We start from the raw sequence: 24,546 nt of genomic DNA, 5'->3' as shown, positions 1-24,546 counted from the left end.
TGTCAGATACCCAGTTATTATAAACACAATCTCACACAGTCTGGCACTTACCACAGTTCCTGTATTTTACAGTCTGGGTTCTTCAGAGCCTCAGACAGTAGTTTCACTCCTGAATCTCCCAGATTATTACCACTCAGGTCCAGATCCGTCAGTGACCTGTTTGTACTGAGAGCGGAGGCGAGATCTTCGATACAAGAATCTGAGAGATTGTTTCCTCCCAGCCTGGAATCAAAGATGGAGAAATAACAGGAATTAGAGTAAATTCCCAGTGTTTATTAATAACACCATTACTGATATTAATAGTAACGTACAGTGTCAGACATCCAGTTATTATAAACACAATCTCACACAGTCTGGTACTCACCACAATTTCTGTATTTTACAGTCCGTGTTCCTCAGAGCTTCAGACCGTAGTTTCACTCCTGAATCTCCCAGATTATTATCACTCAGGTCCAGATCTGTCAGTGACCGGTTTGTACTGAGAGCGGAGGCAAGATCTTCGATACAAGAATCTGTGAGATTGTTTCCTCCCAGCCTGGAATCAAAGATGGAGAAATGACAGGAATTAGAGTAAATTCCCAGTGTTTATTAATAACACTATTACTGATATTAATAGTAATGTACAGTGTCAGATACCCAGTTATTATAAACACAATCTCACACAATCTGGTACTTACCCCAGGTCCTGTATTTTACAGTCTGGGTTCCTCAAAGCCTCAGACAATAGTTTCACTCCTGAATCTCCCAGATTATTGGAATCCAGTCTAAACACAAACAGACAGAGAGTGAGAAACAAACTGAATCAAACCCGGACCTGATACAATTCACTTTCTGTTGAATGTTACAGGAAACACTGAAAAAGACTTGAGGAAATTAACAACCAGATTTTCCCATCACTGACAATGAACCTCACACTGTAGAACTCCTCATATATTCAGGAGCTGTCAATAAACATCAAAGAGGGAAGTAACGGGACAGAAGGTAGGTGATTGGTTGGTGAGTATTACAGTGTGTTTTTGTCTCTCTAAGTGACAGCATTTGAATAAAGTATTGCTTGGGGTAATAAATCTATTACTTTATTAAATTAATTTGATAAATGAACTAATTAATACATTTATTATGAATTGTTTTAAAAGACCTAATTACATTTATTCAGGTTATCAATAAGGAAATTAATGATAAAAGACTAGAGATGACAGGGCAGGCTACGTGTTGTGACTGTAGGATGTGGGAGTTTGTGGATAGTGAGACTGTCCCACATTCCCACACCAGCAGGAAATGTCTCCGTCTTCAGTCATTCCAGCTCAGAGTCAATGGGCTGGAATGTGAGTTAGAGACATTCCCAAACATAAGGGAGGGGGAGGAATTTCTTCACAGTTTTATCCAGAACACAGTCACAGTTCAGAGAAAATCACAGGTTCAAGAAGAGGGTGTAACCATTAGGGAGCAGCATGGTGAGGACTGAGGAGAGATTGAGAAGGAGGTTCCTCAAACACAGGTCCTGTCCAAAAGGTACAATGTACTTGTTACCTGTGAGGACAAGGAGAAAGACTGTGGGGAGGACAGTCACAATGTAGACCAAGGTACTGTGGCTCAGAAGACTGTCCAAGGGGGAAAGAGCAGAATAGAATGTGGTAGTGATAAGGGTTTCTCTAATTAGAGGGATGGATAGTGTCCTCTGCAGACATGAATGAGAATCCTGTCGGGTGCGTTGTCTACAAGGTGCCAGGGTAAGGGATATCTTATGGTGGCAGGAGAGCAATTTGGAAGGGGAGGGAATAATCCAGTTGTCGTGGTTGATGTTGGAACAAACGACATATGTAGGAACCGGGAGGAGATCCTGCTGAGGGAATATCAGGTGTTTGGAGCTAAATTAAAAAGCAGGACCTCAAGGGCAATAATCACTGGATTATTTCCCAATCCACATGTGAATTGGCAAAGAAACAGTCAGATCAGGAGAATTCAAGTGTGGCTAAAGAGCTGGTGTGGGAAAGAGGGGTTCCTTTAAATGAAACATTGGCACCGGTACTGGCACAGGAAGGAGTTATACTGAGTTTACAGACTCCACCTGAACCGGGATGGGACCTGTGTCCGAGTGGAAAGGGCAAACAAGGAGATGGTAAAGGCTTTAAACTAATAAGACGGGGCAGGGTGGGGGTGAGGGGGTGTGGGGGAGATGGGGAGGGACGAACAGAAAATGAATTCAGCCTGAATAGAAACAATACAGGAAAGTGGAGCATTCTCATAGAGTCGTACAGCATAGAAACAGGCCCTTCGGCCCACTGTGTCCATGCCGAATCCCACCTGCCTGCATTAATTCCATATCCCTCTATGACTCTCTCATTCAAGTACCTGTCCAGATGCCTCTTAAATGTCGCTACTGTACCTGCCTCCACCACCTCCTCTGGCAGCTCATTCCAGATACCCACTATTCTTTGTGTGAAAAATTTACCCCTTTGATCACCTTTAAAACTCCTCCCTCTCACCTTAAATCTATGGCCTCTAGTTTTAGTCACTCCTATCATGGGAAGTAGACTCTGGCTATCTACCCCTCTCATAATTTTATATACCTCCATCATGTCCCCTGTCAGCCTCCTTCGCTCCAGGGAAAACAGACCCAGCCTATCCAATCTCTCTTTATAACTCAGGCCCTCCAAACCAGGTAACATCCTTGTGAATCTTTTCTGCATCCTCTCTAGCTTAATCACATCTTTCCTGTAGTGCGGCAACCAGAACTGCACACAGTCCTCCAAGTGTGGCCGAACCAACGTTATGTACAACTGTAACATGACGTCCCAACTCTTGTAGTCAATGCCTCGGCAAGCATGCCATACGCCTTCTTCACCACCCTGTCTACCTGTGTTGCCACTTTCAGGGAACTATGTACTTGCACACCAAGGCCGCTCGACTCAACAACACTCCCCAGGGTCCTGCCATTCACTGTCTATGTCCTGCCCTGGTTTAAGTTCCCAAAATGCATCACCTCACACTTGTCTGCATTAAATTCCACTTGCCAATCCCTTGCCCACTTTCCCAGTTGATCTATATCCTTTTGTAACCTTAGACAACCTTCTTGACTGTCCACTCTCCCTCCAATTTTGGTGTCATCTGCAAACGTACTGACCATGCCCGACATTCACATCCAAGTCATTAATATATATGACAAACAACAGAGGGCCCAGCACCGATCTCTGCAGCACACCACTGGTTACCGGCCTCCAATCTGAAAAACAACCCTCCACCACCACCCTCTGCCTCCTATCACCAAGCCAAATTTTGTATTCCAATTGGTTAGCTCACCCTGGATCCCATGTGTTCAAACCTTCCGGACCAGCCTACCATGCGGGACCTAGTCAAAGGCCTTGCTAAAGTCCATGTAGACAACGTCCATCACCCTGCCCTCGTCAATCCTCTTGGTCAAATCCTCAAAAAACTCAATCAAATTCGTGAGACATGATTTCCCACGCACAAAGCCATGCTGACTATCCCTAATCAGACCATGCCTTTCCAGATGCATATAAATCCTGTCTCTCAGAATCCCTTCCAATAACTTTCCCACCACTGATGTAAGACTCATCGGCCTGTAGTTCCCTGGCTTATCCCTGCTGCCCTTCTTCAATAAAGGCACAACATTAGCTATCCTCCAGTCTTCCGGTACCTCACCCGTGACTAATGATGATACAAAAATATCTGCCAGGGCCCCAGCAATCTCCTCCCTTGCTTCCCATAGCATCATAGGATACACCTGGTCAGGCCCTGGGGATTTATCCACCTTAATGCGCTTCAAAACCTTCAACACCTCCTCCTTTGTAATGTTGATATGCTCCAGGATATCGCTGTTCCCTCCCTTGAACTCACTAGCTTCCATGACCTTCTCCACGGTAAATACAGATGAGAAGTATTCACTTTAAGACCTCACCCATTTCCCATGGCTCCACACATAGATTGCCACACTGATCTTTAAAGGAACCTACTTTCTCCCTAGCTACCCTTTTACTCTTAATATACTTATAGAATCTTTTAACATTCTCCTTTTATCTTATCTGCCAGGGAAATCTCATGGCCCCTTTTCGCCCTCCTAATTTCCTTCTTAAGTGTACTCCTGCATCCCCTATACTCCTCGAGGGACTCGCTTTATCCCAGCTGCCTATACCTGATATTTGCCTCCTTCTGAGAGTTCCTGTCTGATGCCATCGAAATTAGCCTTCCCCCAATTTAAGACTTCAACCTGAGGACCAGTCCTATCCTTTTCCATAACTATCTTGAAGCTAATAGAGTTATGGTCACTGGTCCCAAAGTGCTCCCCCACTGACACATCAACCACCTGCCCAGCCTCATTTCCCAAGAGGAGGTCGAGCCCCTTTTCAAGGAGAGCCATCCACACACTGCTTCAGAAAACTATCCTGGACACACTTAACAACTTCTTCCCCATCTGATCCCTTAGCACTAAGGCAGTCCCAGTCAATATTGGGGAAGTTAAAATCACCTACTATTACAACCCTATAATTCCGACACCTATCTGTGATTTCCCTATATATATGCTCCTCCAATTCCCTCTGACTATTGGGGGGCCTATAGTATAATCCCATCAAAGCGATCACCCCTTTCTTATTTTCTCAGTTCTACCCATATGGCCTCGCTGGACATTCCCCCCAGGACATCCTCTCTCAGTACTGCCGTGATATCCTCCCTAATCAATAGTGCAACTCCCCCTCCTCTCTTACCTTCACCTCTGTCACACGGGAAGCTTCGGTACCCCGGAACATTGAACTGCCAGTCCTGCCCATCCCTCAACCACGTTTCCGTAATAGCTATAATATCACAATCCCATGCACCGATCCATGCTCTGAGTTCATCTGCCTTCCCTGTAAGGCTTCTTGCATTAAAGTAAATGCAATTTAGCCTACCAGACTATCCACACTCCCTGTCCTGCCTACTGGACTTGCTTGCTTTAACCTCCACATTTGTCTCAACTATCTCATCAGAAAGGTCCCACCCCCCTGCCAGACTAGTTTAAACCCTCCCGAGTAGTACTAGCAAACCTCCTCGCAAGGATATTGGTCCCCTTCCAGTTTAGATGCAACCTGTCCCTCTTGTACAGGTCACCTCTGCACCAGAAGAGATCCCAATGATGCAAGTAGCTGAAGCCCTCCTGCCTACACCAGCTCTTCAGCCACACATTCATTTACCTTATCCTCCTATTCCTACCCTCACGAGCACGTGGCACAGGGAGTAATCCTGAGATTACAACCCTAGAGGTCCTGCTTTTTAACCTTCTGCCTAACTCCCTATATTCACTTTGCAGGACCTCATCTCTCTTCCTGCCTATGTCGTTAGTACCAAAATGCACCATGAGCTCTGACTGCTCAACCTCCCCTTTCAGAATGTCCAGCAGCCGCTCTGAGACATCCTTGACCATAGCACCAGGGAGGCAACATACCATCCTGGAGTCTCATTTGTGGCCACAGAAACGCCTATCTGCACCCCTTACGATAGAATCCTCCTATCACTGTAGCTCTTCCACCCCTTTTTCCTCCCTTGCTGTGCAGCAGAGCCCTCCATGGTGCCACAGACCTGGCTGTTGCTGCTTTCCCCTGGGAGCTCATTCCCCCCAACAGTATCCAAAGTGGTATATCTGTTTGAGAGGGGGATGACCACAGGGGACTCCAGCATTACCTGCCTGTGCCTACTACTCCGTCTGGTGGTCACCCATCTCTTTTCTGCCTGTGCAGCCATTACCTGCGGTGTGACCACCTCACTAAACGTGCTATCCACGACGTCCTCAGCATCGCGGATGCTCCACAGTGAATCCACCCACAGCTCCAGCTCTGTAATGTAGGTAGCCAGTGGCTGCTGATGGATACACTTCCTGCACACATGGTCACCAGGGATACTGGAAGCATCCCTGATTTCTCACATAGTGCAGGAGGAGTATACCACAGGGCTGAGCTCTCCTGCCATGACTTACCTTTAAATTAATTTAGTTACTTCCTTTACAAAATACTAATTACACCAGGGGCCTTGTTCTACCCACTACGATATAAAGTCCTTAATAAGCTACACTGAATTGAAAAAAAAACACTCTTTAGTAGCACTCATTGGAAAGAAAAAAGTGAGTACTTCGATAGAAAGGAGGTAAATAGAATTATGGAGTATGATTGTAAAAAGCTGGTAAAAAAAATGAAGTAAGAGGAACTGTTATTACAAATGAGTTAAACTTTTCATACAGCAATACACACAGTGTGTGTAATAAAACAGGGGAACTGGAGGCAATACTACATTGTGAGGATCCATATTAGGGATTACTGAGACACAGCTATGGAAAAATCTGGACTGAGCATTAAACATTGCAGGATATAAACTACTTAGAAAAGATAGAGGGGAAATTGGGGAGTTGGAGTAGCTGTACTTAATACTGAAAACAATGGCAGTAGCAAAATGTGACATGGACATCAGCAAGAGAGAAATAGAATCCACATGGATAAAGATAAAAGATAATAAAGGATTAACCACATTAACAGGGATAGTCGACGGACCACATAATAGTGGAAGGAAGGTGAGGGAGAAGTATACAAAGAAATTAGGGAAATTAATAAAAAAACATGGAATAATCATGGGGGAATTTCAACTAACATGAGATTAATTGGCCAGAAGAGATATGTAAATGAAATAAGGGAATGGAGTTACTACAATATGTACAAGACTCCTTTCTAACCCACTATGTAAGAAGCTCAACAAGGGAGGATTCCCTACTGGATCGAGTAATGGGGAATGAGCCAGAGCAGATAAAAGAAGTAAAAGTAGGGGAACATCTAGACAATAGTGAACATTAATATTATATACTTTAAGACAATAATTGAGAAGGACGTAAGTATGACGAAGACCAGGGAATAGATTGGAGAAAAGTGGATTTTGAGGGTCTGAGAATAGAGCTGAGGGAAATAAAACTGACAACAATATTAGATTAGATTAGATTAGAGATACAGCACTGAAACAGGCCCTTCGGCCCACCGAGTCTGTGCTGAACATCAACCACCCATTTATACTAATCCTACACTAATCCCATATTCCTACCAAACATCCCCACCTGTCCCTATATTTCCCTACCACCTACCTATACTAGTGACAATTTATAATGGCCAATTTACCTATCAACCTGCAAGTCTTTTGGCTTGTGGGAGGAAACCGGAGCACCCGGAGAAAACCCACGCAGACACAGGGAGAACTTGCAAACTCCACACAGGCAGTACCCGGAATTGAACCCGGGTCCCTGGAGCTGTGAGGCTGCGGTGCTAACCACTGCGCCACTGTGCCGCCCTATTGTCAAACAGTGATGGAGAACAGCAATGGGAAACATTTAAAACCATGTTCGACATAGTCCAGGAAAAATATATTCTGTGTAAAAGACAAGAACAAGTGAAACACTAATGAGTTACCATGGATGAACAAAGATATCAGATAAAGAAAAATGAGGTCTTGGAAAAAGACAGACATTAAGTACATGAGCAGCAGGGGAGAGCATGACAAAGAGATTAGACATTTTAAAAAAAGGACAAAAAGGAACAATTAAATTATCAAGGAACAAATAGTAAAATATTTTATAGGCACATAAATAAAAAAAGGAAAATCATGATGGAAAAGGGTCAATTATTGATGGTCAGGATTATATCACAACAGGCAATGATAGAGAAATGACAGAAATATTAAATAATGACCTTGCTTCAATATTTACCAGGAAAACAGGATAGGTGGACAGATTAGAAATCAGATAACAGCATTGAAAATAAAAAGGTGAAGTTTTAAATAAACTAATCAAACTCAGAGGATAAAAACCCCTGGTCCAAATGGATTACATCCACACATTTTAAAAAAATCTAGGGAAGAGATAGCAGAGACATTACTACACATTTTTAATCATTCTTTAGAGAAAGGTGTAGTGTCAGAAGACTGGCCGATAGCTAACATTATACCGATATTTAAGAAAGGAGATAGAACATGTACCGGGAACTATAGACCAGTTGGCTTAACATCAGTGATAGGAAAAATAATGGAATCTCTACTAAAGGTGGGAATAGAAGAATATCTGGAAACCAAAGATATAATAATGAATAGTCAGCATGGATTTAAAGAGAAAGTCTTGCTTAACCAACCTTGTTGAATTTTTTGAAGAGGTGACAGAGAAAGTAGACAATGCTAATGCAGTAGATACAATTTATCCAGATTTTCAAAAAGTCTTTGATAAGATATCACATAACAGACTAATGAATAAGGTCAGAGATTGCAGGATAAGGGAACAAGCAGAATGGACAGCTAGCTGGCTTCAAAACAGAAAGCAGAGAATAGGGATAAAGAGTAGTTACTCAGAATGGCAGAAGGTGGAAAGTGATGTTCCACAAGGATCAGTGCTGGGATCACTGTTTTACAATTTATATTAATGATTTAGACTTTGGAATCAAAAACACAATTTCTAAATCTTCAGATGGCACCAAACTTGGGGTTGGGGGGATAGTTAATCTGAGGAGGATAGCAACAAATTACATGAAGATATTCACAAACTTGCAGAATAGACATGTAATTGACAAATTAATATCAACATTGATAAATGTGAGGTATTACATTTTGGAAAGAAAAGTAAAGAGGTTACATATTACTTACAAAATAAGAATCTAAATAGGGCAGAGGAGGTAAGTGATCTGGGAGAACAAATACACAAATCACTAAAAGTAATTACACAGGTTAACAGTAAACCAAGCACTAAGGTTTATTCCTAGGGGGTAGAATTGAAAAGTATCGAAGTTATGCTAAACTTGTGTCAAACCCTGGTTGGACCACACCTGGAATACTGCAGACAATTCTGTTCATCATATTATAAAAAAGATATGGAGGCACTGGAGAGTGTGAAAAATATTCACAAGGATGATACCAGAAATGCAGGGAATACCGATCAGGAGGGAATGAACAGACTGGTCTCTTTTCTCTAAAAAAAAAAGGAGCAGGCTGAGGGGTGATCTAATAGAGGTGTTTAAAAGTATGAAAGGTTTCAATAGAGGAGACACAGAGAATGTTTCCACTTGTGCGGAAAAGCAAAACTAGAGGCCATCAATGTAAGATAGTCACCCACAAATCAAACAGTGAATTCATATTGGTCAGTCCTAGATGATGTGTTACCTCCCTGGTACTGGGGTAAAGGACATCACGGAGAATGGGCTAAGTACATTCCAACAAGCTGGAAAGGTCGGGGAAACAAAGCCAGGGCTCCTTGGATAATGAGGGAGATAGAGAATATGACAAAATAAAAAAACAGTGTATGGAGCATGTCAGGTGAATTATTCAAGCACGAACCAGGCCAAACACAATGGGCTGGATTTTACCGAGCCCCTGGTTTCAGGCTCCGTGGTGGGGGAGGTGGAAGATGCTTCTGGCAGAGGTTCACCATGGAGCCCGATTCCGGGAGGGCCCGGCCTGATCCTCCTGGTGGTGACAAGGCTCTGTGACGGCACCCCTGCCGCTGGGCGGCGGGACCTGCATTGAAATATTTTAATGAATAGATTGAAATAAACTTACCTCGAATCTTCCGGGCCCACCATGATCTCCAGTGCAGCAGCCGGCACTCCCACACCTTCACTTCCCCGTCTGGGAAAAGCAGGCAGGACACTGGTGTGGGGTGGGGGGGCGGGGGGAAATTAAGATATTTAGTGTGGGGGGGGGGGGGGGAGCAGTGATGGGGGGACGGGGTCAAATAATCATCATCAGTATATGGGATTGTGGGAAGGGATGAACTTTAAACTTTGTACAGTCTCGGGGAACAAAGGTCACGTTTCAAAGTTAAGTATTTTGTGGGGGGGGGGGGGGGAAAGGGAAAATAGTTAATGTAATTCTTATTGGGGGTGGGAAAGGGGCATTACAATTTTGTTAGGTAAATTTTGGGGGCAGCACTGGTTGCCCTTGAAAGATGGGACCAGCTCCTGCACACAGGCATCTGAAACCATTGCCGGTGTCAGACAGCCCACCCCCTCCACGTTGGGGGGGGCTGTGCTGGCTTTAAATGAGCTGCCGTGTGGGAGATTGCTGTGGCTCTGATGTGTGTGATCATCTGAGAATGGAATGGCAGTTAACGTAAAAGGGAACCCAAAAATCCTCTAACAGCATGTAAATGGTAAGAAACATAGAAACACAGAAAAAGTACAGCATAGAATGAGGCCATTCAGCCCATCGTGTTCATGCTGGCTAAAGAAGCTATCCACCCAAACTAATACCACCTTCCAGCCCCTGGTCCACCGCCCTGCAGGTTACAGCACCCTCGGTACATGTCCAGGTACCATTTAAAAGAATTGAGAGTTTCTGCCTCCACCACCATTCCTGACAGTGAATTCCAGACACCCACCACCCTCTGGGTGAAAACGTTTCCTCTCATGTCCCCTCTAATCCTTCTACCAATCACCTTAAGGGTTTAAGGGGGTAGTAAGATGTGGGGTGAGGCCGATTAGGGTCAAAGAGGGTGATATATGCTTAGAGGTGCAGGGCAAGGCTAGAACATGAAATGAATACTTCGTATTGGTGTTTACTAAGGAAGTGGAATGTGACAAAATACCAGTTGAAGCGGAGATGGTAGGGGTAATGGATGGGGTGAAGATTGATCGGCAGGATGTACTGGAAAGGCCGGCTCTGCTTAGAGTGTATATGTCACCTGGTCTGGATGTCTTGCATCCAGGTTGTTTAAGGAAGTGAGGGTGGAGATATGGAAGGGCTTGCCATAATCTTCTAATCTTCCCCAGATACGGGGAAGGTGCTAGAGGATTGGACAGTGACAAATGTGACACCCTTGTTCAAGAAACTTTGTAAGAACATGCATCGTAACTACAGACCAGTCGGTTTAACTGTGTTGGGTAAGATTTTGGAAACAATGATCAGGGAAAAAATTAACAGGTGTTTGGAGAGGTTTGAGTTAATTAAGGAGAGTCAGTACGGATTTGTAAAAGGCAGATCATGCTTGACTAATCTAACTGAATGTTTTTAATGATGTAAGAGAGAAGGTCGATGAGGGGAATTCGGTGGACATTCTCTATATGGTTTTTAAAATACCTTTTGACAAAGTTCCACATAAAAGGCTGGTTAATAAAAAAACATCGAGGTGTCTGGAATAGAAAGGTCAGTGTCAGCTTAGACAAAAAAACTGGTTTAAGTATGGAAACCAGCGAGTGGTGGTAAATGATTGTTTATCAGACTACTGGATGGTGGACATTGACATTCCCCAAGGGTCAGTGCTGGTGCACTGATTTTATTTGTGACATATATAAATGACTTGGATGTTCAAATGGAGTAAAATTTCAAAATTTACTGATGATACCAAACTCGGAGATGTAGCAGACTGTGAGGATGTCACCAATCGACTGTAACAGGGCAGAGATAGACTAGTAATATAGGCAGACAAGTGGCAGATGGAATTTAATACAGTGAAGTGTGAGGTGATGCATTTTGGCAGAATGGGGAGGGAGAGGCAATATAGACTTAATGCCATAGTTCTAAAGAGTGTGGAGAGACAGAGGGACAATGTCTTCCCTAATCAGTACTGTCACCACTCTTCCCTTTTATCCTTCCCTATCTTTACATCAGTTCTGATGAAAGGTCACAGACCTGAAACGTTAACTCTGCTTCTCTCTCCACAGATGCTGCCTGACCTGCTGAGTATTGACTGCACTTTCTGTTTTTATTTCATATTCCCACATGCTGTTTGTACTTGTAGCTCAACAAACTTATTCACCACACTTTGTGCTTATACACATATGTCTAAACATGTCTTTGTATTCCTTGTAATCCTTCTTAATCTCTCTATCTCTGTAATCTCCTCCAGCCCCACAACCCTCCGAGATATCTGTGCTCCTCTAATTCTGGCCTCTTGTACATCCCTGATTTTAATCGCTCCACCATTGGTGACCTTCAGTTTTCTAGGCCCCAAGCTCTGGAATACCCTCCCCAGAACACTTTCCTCCAATAAGACACTCCTTCAAACTGACTTTTCCAAGCTTTTGATCACCTGATCCAATATCTCCATGTAAAGAAAAATACTTGCATTTCTATATCGCTTTTCACAACCACCAAACATCTCAAAGCACTTTACAGCCAATGAAGTACATAAAGAGTCTACATAGAGATATAGATAGGTTAAGTGAGGAGGCAAAATTTTGGCAGATGGAGTATAATGTGGGAAAGTGAGTACTTGTTCACTTTGGCAGGAAGAATTGAAAAGCAGTATATTATTTAAATGGAGAGAGATTGCAGAACTCAGCAGTACAGAGGGATCTGGGTGTCCTGGTACATGATTCACAAAGTTAGTATGCAGGTACAGTGAGTGATTAGGAAGGAAATGGAACGTTGTTGTTTATTACAAGGGGAATAAAATATAAAAGTAGGGAAGCTTAGCTACAGTTGTACAGAGTGTTGGTGAGACCACATCTGAAGTACTGCATTCAGTTTTTGTCTCCTTACTTAAGAAAGGATAGAATTGCATTAGAAACAGTTCAGAGAAGATTCACTCGACTGTTTCCTGGGATGAAGGGGTGATCAGAAGAGGAAAGGTTGGACAGGTTGGGTCTGTTTTCACTGGAGTTTAGAAGAATGAGAGGTGATCTTATTGAAACATATAAGATCCTGAGGGGACTTGACAGGTGGATGCTGAAAAGATGTTTCTCCTTGTGGGAGAGACTAAAATTAAGGAACACAGTTTAAAAATAAAGGGTCTCCCATTTAAGACAGAGATGATGAGAAATGTTTTCTCTCATAGGGTTGTTAGTCTGCGGAATTCTCTTCTCCAGAGAGCAGTGGAGGCAGGGTCATTGAATATTTTTAAGGCGGAGTTCAACAGATTATTGATTGACAGGAGTGTCAAAGGTTATAGCAGCTAGACAGGAAAGTAGAGTTGGGGCCGCAATCAGATCAGTCATGATCTGCTCAAATGTTGGAACAGGTTCGATGGGCCGAATAGCCGACTCCACCTACTAAGGTGTATGCTTGTATCTAATATGGTCCTCCCTCCTTCTCTAGTACTATCCAATATACTCACTCCTTTATGTACCTTATTCCTCTATTGTACTTCTATATGCTGGTGATCATCCTCCTGCCACTTTAATTTAAACCCTCCGCAACCGCGCTAGTGAACATCCCCACGCGGCCATTGGTCCCAGTCCTGTTGGGGTGGAACATTTCCCTTTTGAATAGGTGCCTTCAGCCCCAGAACTGGCCCCAATGTCCCAAGAATCTGAAGCCCTCCCTCCTGCACCATGCTTCAAGCCACATATTGATGCTCCCTGTCTTCCAATTTATACTCTCACTGGTGTGTGACACTGGGACTAATCCAGAGATTATTATCTTTGAGGTCCGACTTTTTAATTTTCTCCCGAGCTCCTGAAAATCAGACTATAGGACCTCAATACCTGCCCTCTCTATGTCGTTGGTACTGATGTGTACCACAACTTCTAGCTCGCTTCCTTCCCCCTGCAAACTATTCTACACTCTCTCCTTTACCCCGGCATTAGGGAGACAACACACCATGTGGGACTCACAATGAGAGTTACAGAAATACCTGACGATGGAATCTCCGATAACCACTGCATTCCTACACTTTGCTGTTCCCCCCTGTGCAGTCTCTTGCTCATTGGTGCCATGGTCTAGACTGCTCTCCAATGTGTTGTCATTCTCAGCAGTCTCCAATGGGAGGAGATGTTTCAGGTACAGGTTCATTACATTCCAACAAGGGTAAAAGTTAGTGGAACCAAAGCCAGGACTCCTGGGATGATGAACGAGATAGAGAATATACTGAAACAAGAAAAGGGTGTCTGATGCATGTCAGCTGGATTCTTCATGACAGAACCAGGACAAATACAATAAGTTGAAAGGGGAAGTGAAGAGCAAAATAAGACTGGCAAAGAGAGAATATAAGAATAGAATGGCAGTTAATATAAAAGGGAATCCAAAAATCTTCTGCAGGCATGTAAATGGTAAGTGAATAGTCAGAGGCAGGGTGGGTTCCATCAGTAACTTAGTGATATATGTTTTGAGAGACAGGGCATGGTTAAAATACCTAATGAGTACTTTGTATTGGTGTCTGCTAAGGAAGATGATACTGACAAAATAGCAGAAGTGGAGATGCTGGAAGTAATGGACGGGTGAAAATGGCTCGGCCGGATGGACTGGAAAGGCTGGCTTTGCTTGGAGTGGATAGGTCGTCTGGTCCGGATGGCTTGCATCCCAGGTTGCTCAGGGAGGTGGGGTGGAGAGAGCAGAAGGGTTTGTCATAATCTTCCAATCTTCCCGAGATACAGGGGAGGTGCCAGAGGATTGGAAAGTGGTAAATATGACACACCGACTCAAGATAGGGTGTAAGGACATTCGTAGTAACTACAGGACGGGCAGTTTAACATCAGTGGTGGGAAAGGTTTTAGAAACAATAATCAGGGAAAAAACATTGATCAGCACTTAGAGAGGTTTTAACAGCAAATAGTATTTGACGAAAGTAACTGATTTTTTTTTTAATGAAGTAACAGGGAAGGTTGATAAAGGGAATTCGGTGGATGTTATCTATATATAAGAAAACATTTGACAAAGTACCACATAAAAATAAAAGGCCGGAATTGGAGGGTCAGTGTCAGTCTGGATAAAGCATTGGCTTAAGGACAGAAAACAGTGAGCCTTGTTGTTTTTCAGAGTGGAGGATGGTAGACAGGTGTTAGTACTGGGATCACTGCTTTTTTGATATATACAAATGACTTAGATATTGGAATACAGAGTCGAATTTCAAAATTTGCCAATGATACCAAACTTGGAGATGTCAAAAACAGTGAAAATCAGGAGGCAAAAGAGAGGGAGGAATTTAAAACAATCACTCTGTGGTTAGCACCGCAGTCTCACAGCTCCAGCAACCCGGGTTCAATTCTGGGTACTGCCTGTGTGGAGTTTGCAAGTTCTCCCTGTGTCTGCATGGGTTTTCTCCGGGTGCTCCGGTTTCCTCCCACAAGCCAAAAGACTTGCAGGTTGGTAGGTAAATTGGCCATTATAAATTGCCCCTAGTATAGGTAGGTGGTAGGGAAATATAGAGACAGGTGAGGATGTGGTAGGAATATGGGATTTGTGTAGGATTAGTATATATGGGTGGTCGATGGTCGGCACAGACTCGGTGGGCCGAAGGGCCTGTTTCAGTGCTGTATCTCTAAACTAAACTAAAACTAAGTCCCCTGGTCCTGATGGCCTGTGGCCGAGCATCTTTAAGGAAGTGGCTGCAGAGATAGTGGATGCATTGGTTTTAATCTTCCAAAATTCCCGAGATTCTGGAAAGGTCCCAGTGGATTGGAAAAAACACGAGTATAACACCTCTGTTCAAGAAAGGACAGAAAGCAGGAAACTACAGGCCAGTTAGCCTAACATTTATCGTTGGGAAAATGCTAGAATCCATTATTTAAAGAGGTAGTAGCAGGACATCTGGAAAAATCACAACACAGTCAGGCAGAGTCAACATGGTTTTGTGAAAGGGAAATCGTGTTTGACAAATTTATGAGAGTTCTTTGAGGATGTAACAAGCAGGGTGGATAAAGGGGAACCAGTAGATGTAGTGTATGTGGATTTCCAAAAGGTATTCGATAAGGTGACTCATAAAAGGTTACTGCACAAGATAAGAGCTCCTGGTGTTGAGATGATATATTAACATGGATTGAGGACTGGCTAACTGACAGGAAACAGAGAGTCGGGATAAATGGGTCATTTTCAGGACGACAAACTGTAACTACTTACAATCTATAAGAATGATTTTGATGAAGAGACAAAATGCATTGTAGCCAAATTTGCAAACACTATAAGTTTATTCCTGCTAAAGTGGACAACCTCACATTTTTCACATTATACTCCATCTGCCAGCAGGAATACAATTATTTACATGGAGAGAGACTGCAGAATGCTGTGATCCAGAGGGACCTGGGTGACCTTGTACATGACTCACAAACAGTCAGCATGCAGGTACACCAAGTAATTAGGAAGGCAAATGAATGTTGGCCTTCATTGCAAAGGGGATGGCATATAAAAATAGGCAAGTCTTGCTACAACAGTACAGATCATTGTTGTATCCGCATCTGCAGTACTGTGTACAGTTTTGGTCACCTTATTTAAGGGGGGACACACTTGCATTGAAAGTAGTTCAGAGGCCACTGGGCTGATTCCTGAATGAGGGTGTAGGCCTGAAATGTTGGTCAAGTAACACTTTGTACCCAGCATGCTCTAAGGCAGCTAAACATAAGCACAGAACTTAAGAGTCATAGAGAGATACAGCACTGAAACAGGCCCTTCGGCCCACCGAGTCTGTGCCGACCAGCAACCACCTATTTATACTAATCCTACATTAATCCCATATTCCCTACCACATCCCCACCATTCTCCTACCACCAACCTACAATAGGGGCAATTTACAATGGCCAATTTACCTATCAACCTGCAAGTCTTTGGCTGGTAAGCTAACAGACATGTCAAAGCTTATGGTTAGGGATATGTGACCATGAGACCAAAGTGTTGAACAAGAATAGATAAAAGAGGAACAGATATAGGTGGCTATTGGAAACAAGTCTGGACTTCTGTTCAGATGGCTAAATGGCTAATGTTGTCCAAAGATGAGATAATGCTTGAAGATTTGTGCAAAACAAGATCATGTGAGCCATGGGTTGAGCAAGGAGCCTTCAAAGAATATATAAGGGTTAACACTGGAGGGTATTCTCAGCGAGAACCCGGGAACAACTCTCGAAGACAGGACCCTGAGTCTGGAGGCTCAGTGATCAACCGTGACAAGAGACTGATCACCTCTGTGTTGACGGGTAGTATCTTGTACAAGAAGTGAGACTTGTACTTATTTGGTGTCTAAATAAAACTGTTGTAAGCTTTTGTATGCTTTAAGTGATTCCAGTAGTAATAAAGTGAAGTGATGCGATACTTAGGTTTTAGTGTATCTTTGTCTGTCACATCAGTTGATACCCTACAGAGAAAAAGGGTCAACAAGGGGTTTGTCTGATGAGGAAAGGTTGAGCAAGTTGGACGTATACTCATTGGAGTTTAGAAGATTGAGATGTGATCGAATTGAAAAATATAAGATTCTGAGGGGACTTGACAGAGTAGATGCTGAGGGGATGTTTACCCTAGTGGGGAATGTAGAACGGGGTGGGGGGGTCGGGGAGGGGGTGGGGCACAGTTTCAAACTAAGGGGCCTCCCATTTAAGACGGAGATGAGGAGGAACAACTTCTCTGAGGGTTGTTAGTGTTTGGAACACTCTTCCCCAGAGAGCAGTGGAGGCTGGATCATTGAATATATTCAAGGCTGAGTTAGACAGGTTTTTGATTGACAAGGGAGTCAAGGTTTATTGGGGGCAGGCAGGAAAGCAGAGTTAAAACCACAATTAGATCAGTCATGATCTTATTGAATGACGGAACAGATTCAAGGGGCTGAATGGCCTACTCCTGCTACTATTTCTAATGTTCTTATGAGGATGATACCAATCGCCTGCATCAGGACATAGATAGGCTATCAGAATGGGCAAACAAATAGCAGATGGAATGTCATACAGAGAAGTGTAAGGTGATGCATTTGGCAGAAGAGATAGGGAGAGGCAACATAGACTTAATGGCACAGTTCTAGAATTTGCAGGAACAGAGGGATCTGGGGGTTCATGTGCCTGTATCTTTGAACGTGACAGGACATATTGGGAGAGTAGTTAACAAAGTTTATGAGATCTTGGGCTTCATAAATAGAAGTATTGAGTACAAAAGCAGGGAAGTTATGTAGCATCTTTATAAAGCTCTGGTTAGGCCACAATTGGAGTATTACGTCCAGATTTGGTCACCACACATTCGGAAGGATGTGAGGGTCCCCGAGAGGGTGCAGTAGAGATTTAACAGAACAATTCCAGGGATGGGGGATTTTAGCGACAAGGTTAGATTGGAAAATCTGGGGTTGTTCTCTTTACATCTGAATTAGGAGCAGGAGAAGGCCACTCAGCCCCTTGAGTCTGCTCCACCATTCAACATGATCAAGGCTGATCTCCTGCCTACCCTCAATAACCTTTCACCCCCTTGCGTATGAAGAGTCTATCTACCTCTTACTTAAAAGCATTCAAAGACTCTGCTTCCACCACCTTTTGAGAAAGGAAGATCCAAAGACTCTCAAACCTGAGAGAAAAAAAATTCTCATCTCTGTCTTAAATGGGTGACCCCTTATTTTTAAACAGTGACCCCTGATTCTAGATTCTCCCTCAAAAGGAAACGTCCTTTCCACATCCACCTTGTCAAGACCCATCAGATTCTTATATGTTTCAATCAAGTCGCCTCTTACTCTTCTGAACTTCCAGCAGTTACAAGTCTAGCCTGTCCAGCCTTTCCTCATAGGACAACCCACCCATTCCAGGTATTACTCTAGTAAACCTTCTTTGAACTGCATCCAATACATTTCCATCCTTCCTTAAATAAGGAGACCAATACAGTACACATTACTCCAGATGTGGTCTCAACAATACCCTGTATAACTGAAGCATAACCTCCCTACTTTTGTATTCAATTCCCCTCACAATAAAGGATAACATTCTATTAGCTTTCCTAATTACTTGCTGTACCTGGATACTAACTTTTTGTGATTCATGCACTTGGACACCCAGATCCCTCTGCATCTCCGAGCTCTGCAATCTCTCACCATTTGGATAACATGTTTCTTTTATTCTTCCTGCCAAAATGGACAATTTCAGAATCACAGAATTGTTACAGTGCAGAAGGAGGCCATTCAGCCCATCGTGTGTGCATAAGCCCTCTGAATGAGCAATTCACCGAATGCCAGCCTCCTGCAAATCTTTCCTTTCAAGTATTCCCTTTTGAAAGTTATGATTAAATCTGCTTCACTGTCATTTCAGGCAGTGCAATCCAGATCACAGCAAATGACTGTGTAAGACACTACTTCAGCCTCAGCTGGAGTATTGCGTCCAATTCTAGGCACCACACTTGAGGGAAGACGTGAGGGCTTTGGAGAAAGTACAGAAAAGATTAAAAAGAATGGTTCCAGGGATGAGGAACTTCAGTTATGAAGATAGACTGGGGAAGTTAGGACTGTTTTCCTCAGAGAAGGCAGAGAGGTGATTTGATAGAGGTGTACAAAATCATGAGGGATCTGGACAGAGTCGACAGAGAAAAACTGTTCCCAATTGTGAAAGGATCTCGAATGAGAGGGCACAGATTTAAAGTGTTTGGTAAGAGAAGCAAAAATGACATGAGGAAAAACTTTTTCACACAGCGAGTGGTTAAGGTCTGGAATGCGCTGCCTGGGAATGTGGTTGCAGCAGGTTCAATTGAAGCATTCAAAAAGAAAATTAGAGAGTTATATGAAAAGGAAGAATGGACTGTGTTATGGGGAGAAGGCAGGGGAATGGGACTGAGGGAATTTCTCTTTCAGAGAGCCAGTGAGGACATGATGGGCCGCATGGCCTCAGTCTGCACTGTAACAATTCAGTGACTCGGTAAAAAGATTTGCCTCACCTTCTCCCTGATTCTGTTGCTAATTATCTTAAACCTGTGTTTTCTGGTTATGGCCCCTCCCACCAGTGGAAACAGTTTCTCCCGATCTGCTCGATCAAAGCCCTTCATGTTTGTAAGACTAAAAAAATGGAACATTTTATCAAGAGAACTTGCCCTGTAGCTCACTGGACTAGTGCTTGTAAAATCCAGTCCTACAGCAGTTCTTAAAGGGCTGTAGATTTTTACAAAAGGAGAAGTTTTCATTGTACATAATGACACAGTGGAGACATGTGGGCAACACTATGTCCTTTGATGTTAAAGAGTTGGAGTTCGTGCAGGAAGTGCACTAAAGGAGGATGGTTCTACTTGAGATTGAGTGTCACCCTTCAGTAAAAGCACAGTCGGCAGCTGCATGAAGGGAGGTTGTCAATTGAGCCAAAGTAGTTCCCCAGGTGTCTGGAACATGGCTGCGAATGAGGACGAGGTGTGTTGGTGTCAAGAGAAGGTGAAAGTAAATATCCTTCACCAGGGCCGGATGGATTGTATCCCGGGTTGTTAAAGGAAGCCAGGTAGGAAATAGCTGATGCACTGAGGATCATCTTCAAATCCTCACTGGATACGGGCGAGGTGCCAGACGACTGGAGGTCTGCGAACGTTACACCATTGTTTAAAAAGGGTGCGAGGGGTAGGCCAGATAATTATAGACCACTCAGTCTGACCTCGGTGGTGGGTAGATTATTAGAATCAATTCTGAAGGACAGGATAAACTGCCACTTAGATCAGGGATAGTCAGCATGGATTTGTTAAGGGAAGGTCATGTCTTACCAACTTAATTGAATTCTTTGAGGAAGTAACAAGGAGGTTTATATGGATTTTAGTAAAACATTTGATAAGGTCCTACATGGCAGACTGATCAGTAAAATGAAAGCCCATGGGATACAGGGGAATGTGGCAGGTTGGATCCAAAATTGGCTCGGTGACAGGAAGCAAAGTGTGGTAGTGGACGGATGCTTTTGTGAATGGTAATCTGTTTCCAATGGCGTTCCACAGGGCTCAGTGTTGGTCGCTTGCTGTTTGTGGTATATATTCATAATTTGGACTTAAATGTGGGAGGCATGATGGGGAAATTTGCCAATGACATAAAAATTGGTCGTGTAGTTGATAGTGAAGAGGATAGCTGTAGACTCCAGAATGAAGTAAATGGTTTGGTTCAGTGGGTGGGAAAGTGACAAATGGAATTCAATCCGGAGAAGTATGAGGTAATGCACTTGGGGAGGGCAAATAAAGCGAGGGAACACACAATAAACGGGAGGATATTGAGAGGGATAGAAGAAGTGAGACACCTTGGAGTGCATGTCCACAGGTCCCCAAAGGTGGCAGGACAGGTAGATCGAGTGGTGAAGAAGGCATATAGAATGCTTTCCTTTATTGGGCAAGGTATACAATTCAAAAGCAGGAAAGTAATGCTGGAACTGCACAAAACGCTGTTTCAGCCACAGTTGGAGTATTGTATACAGTTCTGGTCATTACATTACAGGAAGGGCATAATTGCTCGGAGAGAGAACAGATGAGATTTGCTAGAATGTTGCCAGGGCTTGAAAGTTACAGGTATGAGGAAAGATTGGATAGGCTAGGGTTGTTTTCCTTAGAACAGAGAAGGCAGAGAGGTGATTTAATTGAGGTGTACAAAATCATGAGGGGCCTCGATAGAGTAGACAGGAAGGACCTGTTTCCACTAGCGCAGAGGTCAATTACCAGGAGGCACAGATTTAAGTGATTGGTAGAAGGATTAGAGGGACATGAGGAAAACTGTTTTCACCCAGAGGGTGGTGGGTGTCTGGAATTCACTGCCAGGAATGGTGGTGGAGGCAGAAACTCTCAATTCTTTTAAAACGTACCTGGACATGTACCTGAAGTGCTGTAACCTGCGGGACTATGGACCAGTCACTGAAAGGTGAAATTAAATTGGGAGGATAGTTTTCAGCCGGCAGGGACATGACGGGTTTAATGGCCTCCTTCTGTGCTGTAATTTTTCTGTGGTTCTTTGATCACATACATTCCTGGTCTGGTCCACCAATCACTGCACAAACCTCAGCTGGGAACCAAACACCTGAAGGATTTTGGATTTTTCGATGCCAGTTTTAAGGATTAATTACCTGCTAAAGGATCTGAGTTTGTTTCAGGGTATTAATTTAACAAAGGAACTGTTAAATAGACTGATCAACAGCATGATGGTAAGGGTGACTGCATTCGAAATGTCTTAATCAGCAGACTGTGGGACCCGACTCCGCGCCGGTGGGTGAGGCGACCCGACTCCGCGCCGGTGGGTGAGGCGACCCGACTCCGCGCCGGTGGGTGAGGCGACCCGACTCCGCGCCGGTGGGTGAGGCGACCCGACCCCGTGCCAGTGGGCGGCTGGACCCTGAGAAAGCATTTTAACAGCAGCAGCCAATTCAGACTCTGCCCGAGCCAGGCAGGCAGACCTCAGCGATCGGGAGGAGAGAAAAATTCATCTTCCATCATTGGTGCTGTCGCCACGAGGGTGACCATTGTGAGCAGGAGACCTCTTCATGGACCATGGAGCAGCCATAAAGGAGGATTTACCTGGCACTCTCCCAATATCAGCGAGGGTGGGAGTTGCCTCTTCACTGGGCACTTAATTGCCTCAATTGGCTGCCCGGTAGGTGGCAGTGCCACTGAGGTTCCCGCTGCTGGTAAAATGCCCTGGAGAAAAGAAGGTTGAGAGGAGATCTGATAGAGATGTACAAGATTATGACAGGTTTAGATAACGGAGACTAAGAATATTTGTTCCCATTAGCTGATGGTACAAGGACTGGACAAAGTTTAAGTTTTTGAGCAAAACATACAGGGGGTACATGAGGAGTAACTTTTTTTTTTACAGTGAGAAACATAGAAACATAGAAAATAGGAGGAGTAGGCCATTCAGCCATTTAGCCCTGCTCTGCCACTCAAAAAAGATCATGGCTGATGGTCTAATTCAGTACTCTGTTCCCGCTTTCTCTCCATATTCCTTGATCCTGTTGGAATTAAGAAATACATCTATCTCTTTCTTGAATATATTTAATGATTTGGCCTCCACTGCCTTCTGGGGTAAAGAATTCCACAGGTTCACCACCCTCTGAGTGCAGAAATATCTCCTCATCTCAGTTCTAAATGTCATACCCCGTATCCTGAGACTGTGACCCCTGGTTCTGGACTCCCCAGCCATCGGGAACATCCTCCCAGCATCTAGCCTGTCTAGTCCTGTTAGAATTTTATCGGTTTCTATGAGATCCCCTCTCATTCTTCGAAACTCTCGTGAATATAGGCCCAGTCAACCCAATCTCTCCTCACACGTCAATCCTACCATCCCAGGAATCAGCCTAGCAAATCTTCATTGCACTCCCTCCATGGCAAGAACATCCTTCCTCAGATAAGGAGGTCAAAATTGCACACAATACTCCAGATGTGTTCTGGATAACTGCAGTAAGACATCCTTGCTCCTGTACTCAAATCCTCTTGCAATGAAAGCCAACATACCATTCACCTTCCCAACTGCTTGCTTTCAGCAACTGGTGTCCAAGGACACCCAGTTCTCATTGCACCTTCCCCTTCCCCAATCTATCATAATTCAAACAATCTGCCTTTTTGTTTTTACAACCAAAGTGGATAACCTCATATTTATCCACGTTATACTGCATCTGCCATGCATTTGTCCACTCACCCAACTTGTCCAAATCACATTGGAGCCTCTTTGGATCGTCCTCAGAGCTCACATTTCCCCCCAACATTGTGTCGTCTGCGAACTTGGAAATGTTACATTTAGTTCCCTCAAAAAAGTCATTAATATAAATTGTGAATAGCTGGGGCCCAAGCATTGATCCCTGCGGTACCCCACTAGTCAGTGCCTGCAACCCGGAATAAGACCCGTTTAATCCTACTCTCCGTTTCCTGTCTGTCAACCAATTCTCAATCCATGCCAGTATATTACCCCCTATCCCATGTGCTATAATTTTGAACACTAACCTCTTATGTGGGACCTTATCAAAAGCCTTCTGGAAATCCAAATACACCACATCCACTGGTTCTCCCTTATCTATTCTACTAGTTACATCCTCAAAAAACTCCAGTAAATTTGTTAAGCATGATTTCCCTTTTGTAAACCAATGCTGACTTTGTCCAACCCCGTTTATGCTTTCCAGATGTTCTGCTATCACATCCTTTATAATAGACTCCAGCATTTTCCCCACTACTGATGAAAGGCTAACTGGTCTGTAATTCCCTGTTTTTTATCTCTCTCCTTTTTTAAACAGTAGGGTTACATCTGTAGGAACTGCTCCAGGGTCTACAGAATTTTGGAAAATGACCACCAATACATCCACTATTTCCAGGGCCATTAATAAGTAGTAATGACTTGGAACTCACTGCCTATGAGGGTGTTGGAAGTGGAGATGATCAATGATTTCAAAAGAGAATTGGATCGGCACTTCATGGAAATAAACTTGCAGGACAATGGGGATAGAGCAGGGGACTGAGTGAACTACAATACAGAGAGCTGGCATGGACTCAATGGGTCAAATGGCCTCCTTCTGTGACATAAAGACTCTCGAATGAGAATGTGGAACCTGCTACCACAGTAGGTATTTGTGGTGAATAGTTTATATACATTGAAGGAGAGTCTGGATAATCAGATGAGTGAGAAGACAATAGAGAGTTATGTTGATAGAATTAGATGAGGAAAGACGGGAGGAGGCTCGAGTGCAGCATAAATGCCTGCATGGACTGGTTGGGCCGAATGGCCTGTTTCTGTGCTGTATATCCTATGTAATACAGTACTGTCTGTGTGAAGTCTTTAACTGTCCCTCAGTCTGGTCTCATTACCTGATGATCGGAATTACCCTCCTGGAGATTAGTGACCAGCCTCGTCATGTTTGGGGAAAATGGTCTCATTTCTGTCACTTCTTAAATCCTGGATTTTATGGGAATGGGGTGATTTCCCCTGAATTAAATGATAAAACCGTGATT

The 24,546-nt window shown here is 43.7% G+C and overlaps 1 protein-coding gene across 12 annotated transcripts in view; it reads right to left on the bottom strand.

The window, feature by feature from the left end:
* The window catches only part of LOC137385125 (NACHT, LRR and PYD domains-containing protein 3-like), a 118,004-nt gene that overhangs the window by 20,182 nt on the left and 73,276 nt on the right, over positions 1–24,546 (bottom strand). For all 12 annotated transcript variants that reach the window (XM_068059935.1, XM_068059932.1, XM_068059928.1 and 9 more), the window contains 3 exons: positions 678–764; positions 365–535; positions 52–222 (listed from right to left, as the gene is read on the bottom strand). In XM_068059935.1, coding sequence (XP_067916036.1) covers positions 52–222; positions 365–535; positions 678–764 — 429 coding nt within the window. The remainder of the gene's footprint in view (positions 1–51; positions 223–364; positions 536–677; positions 765–24,546) is intronic.

This window comes from Heterodontus francisci, chromosome 28 (genome assembly GCF_036365525.1).
Source record: "Heterodontus francisci isolate sHetFra1 chromosome 28, sHetFra1.hap1, whole genome shotgun sequence".
Lineage (NCBI taxonomy): Eukaryota > Metazoa > Chordata > Chondrichthyes > Heterodontiformes > Heterodontidae > Heterodontus > Heterodontus francisci.
Note: the sequence above shows the minus strand (reverse complement) of the source record. Positions and strands in the feature narration are given on the sequence as shown.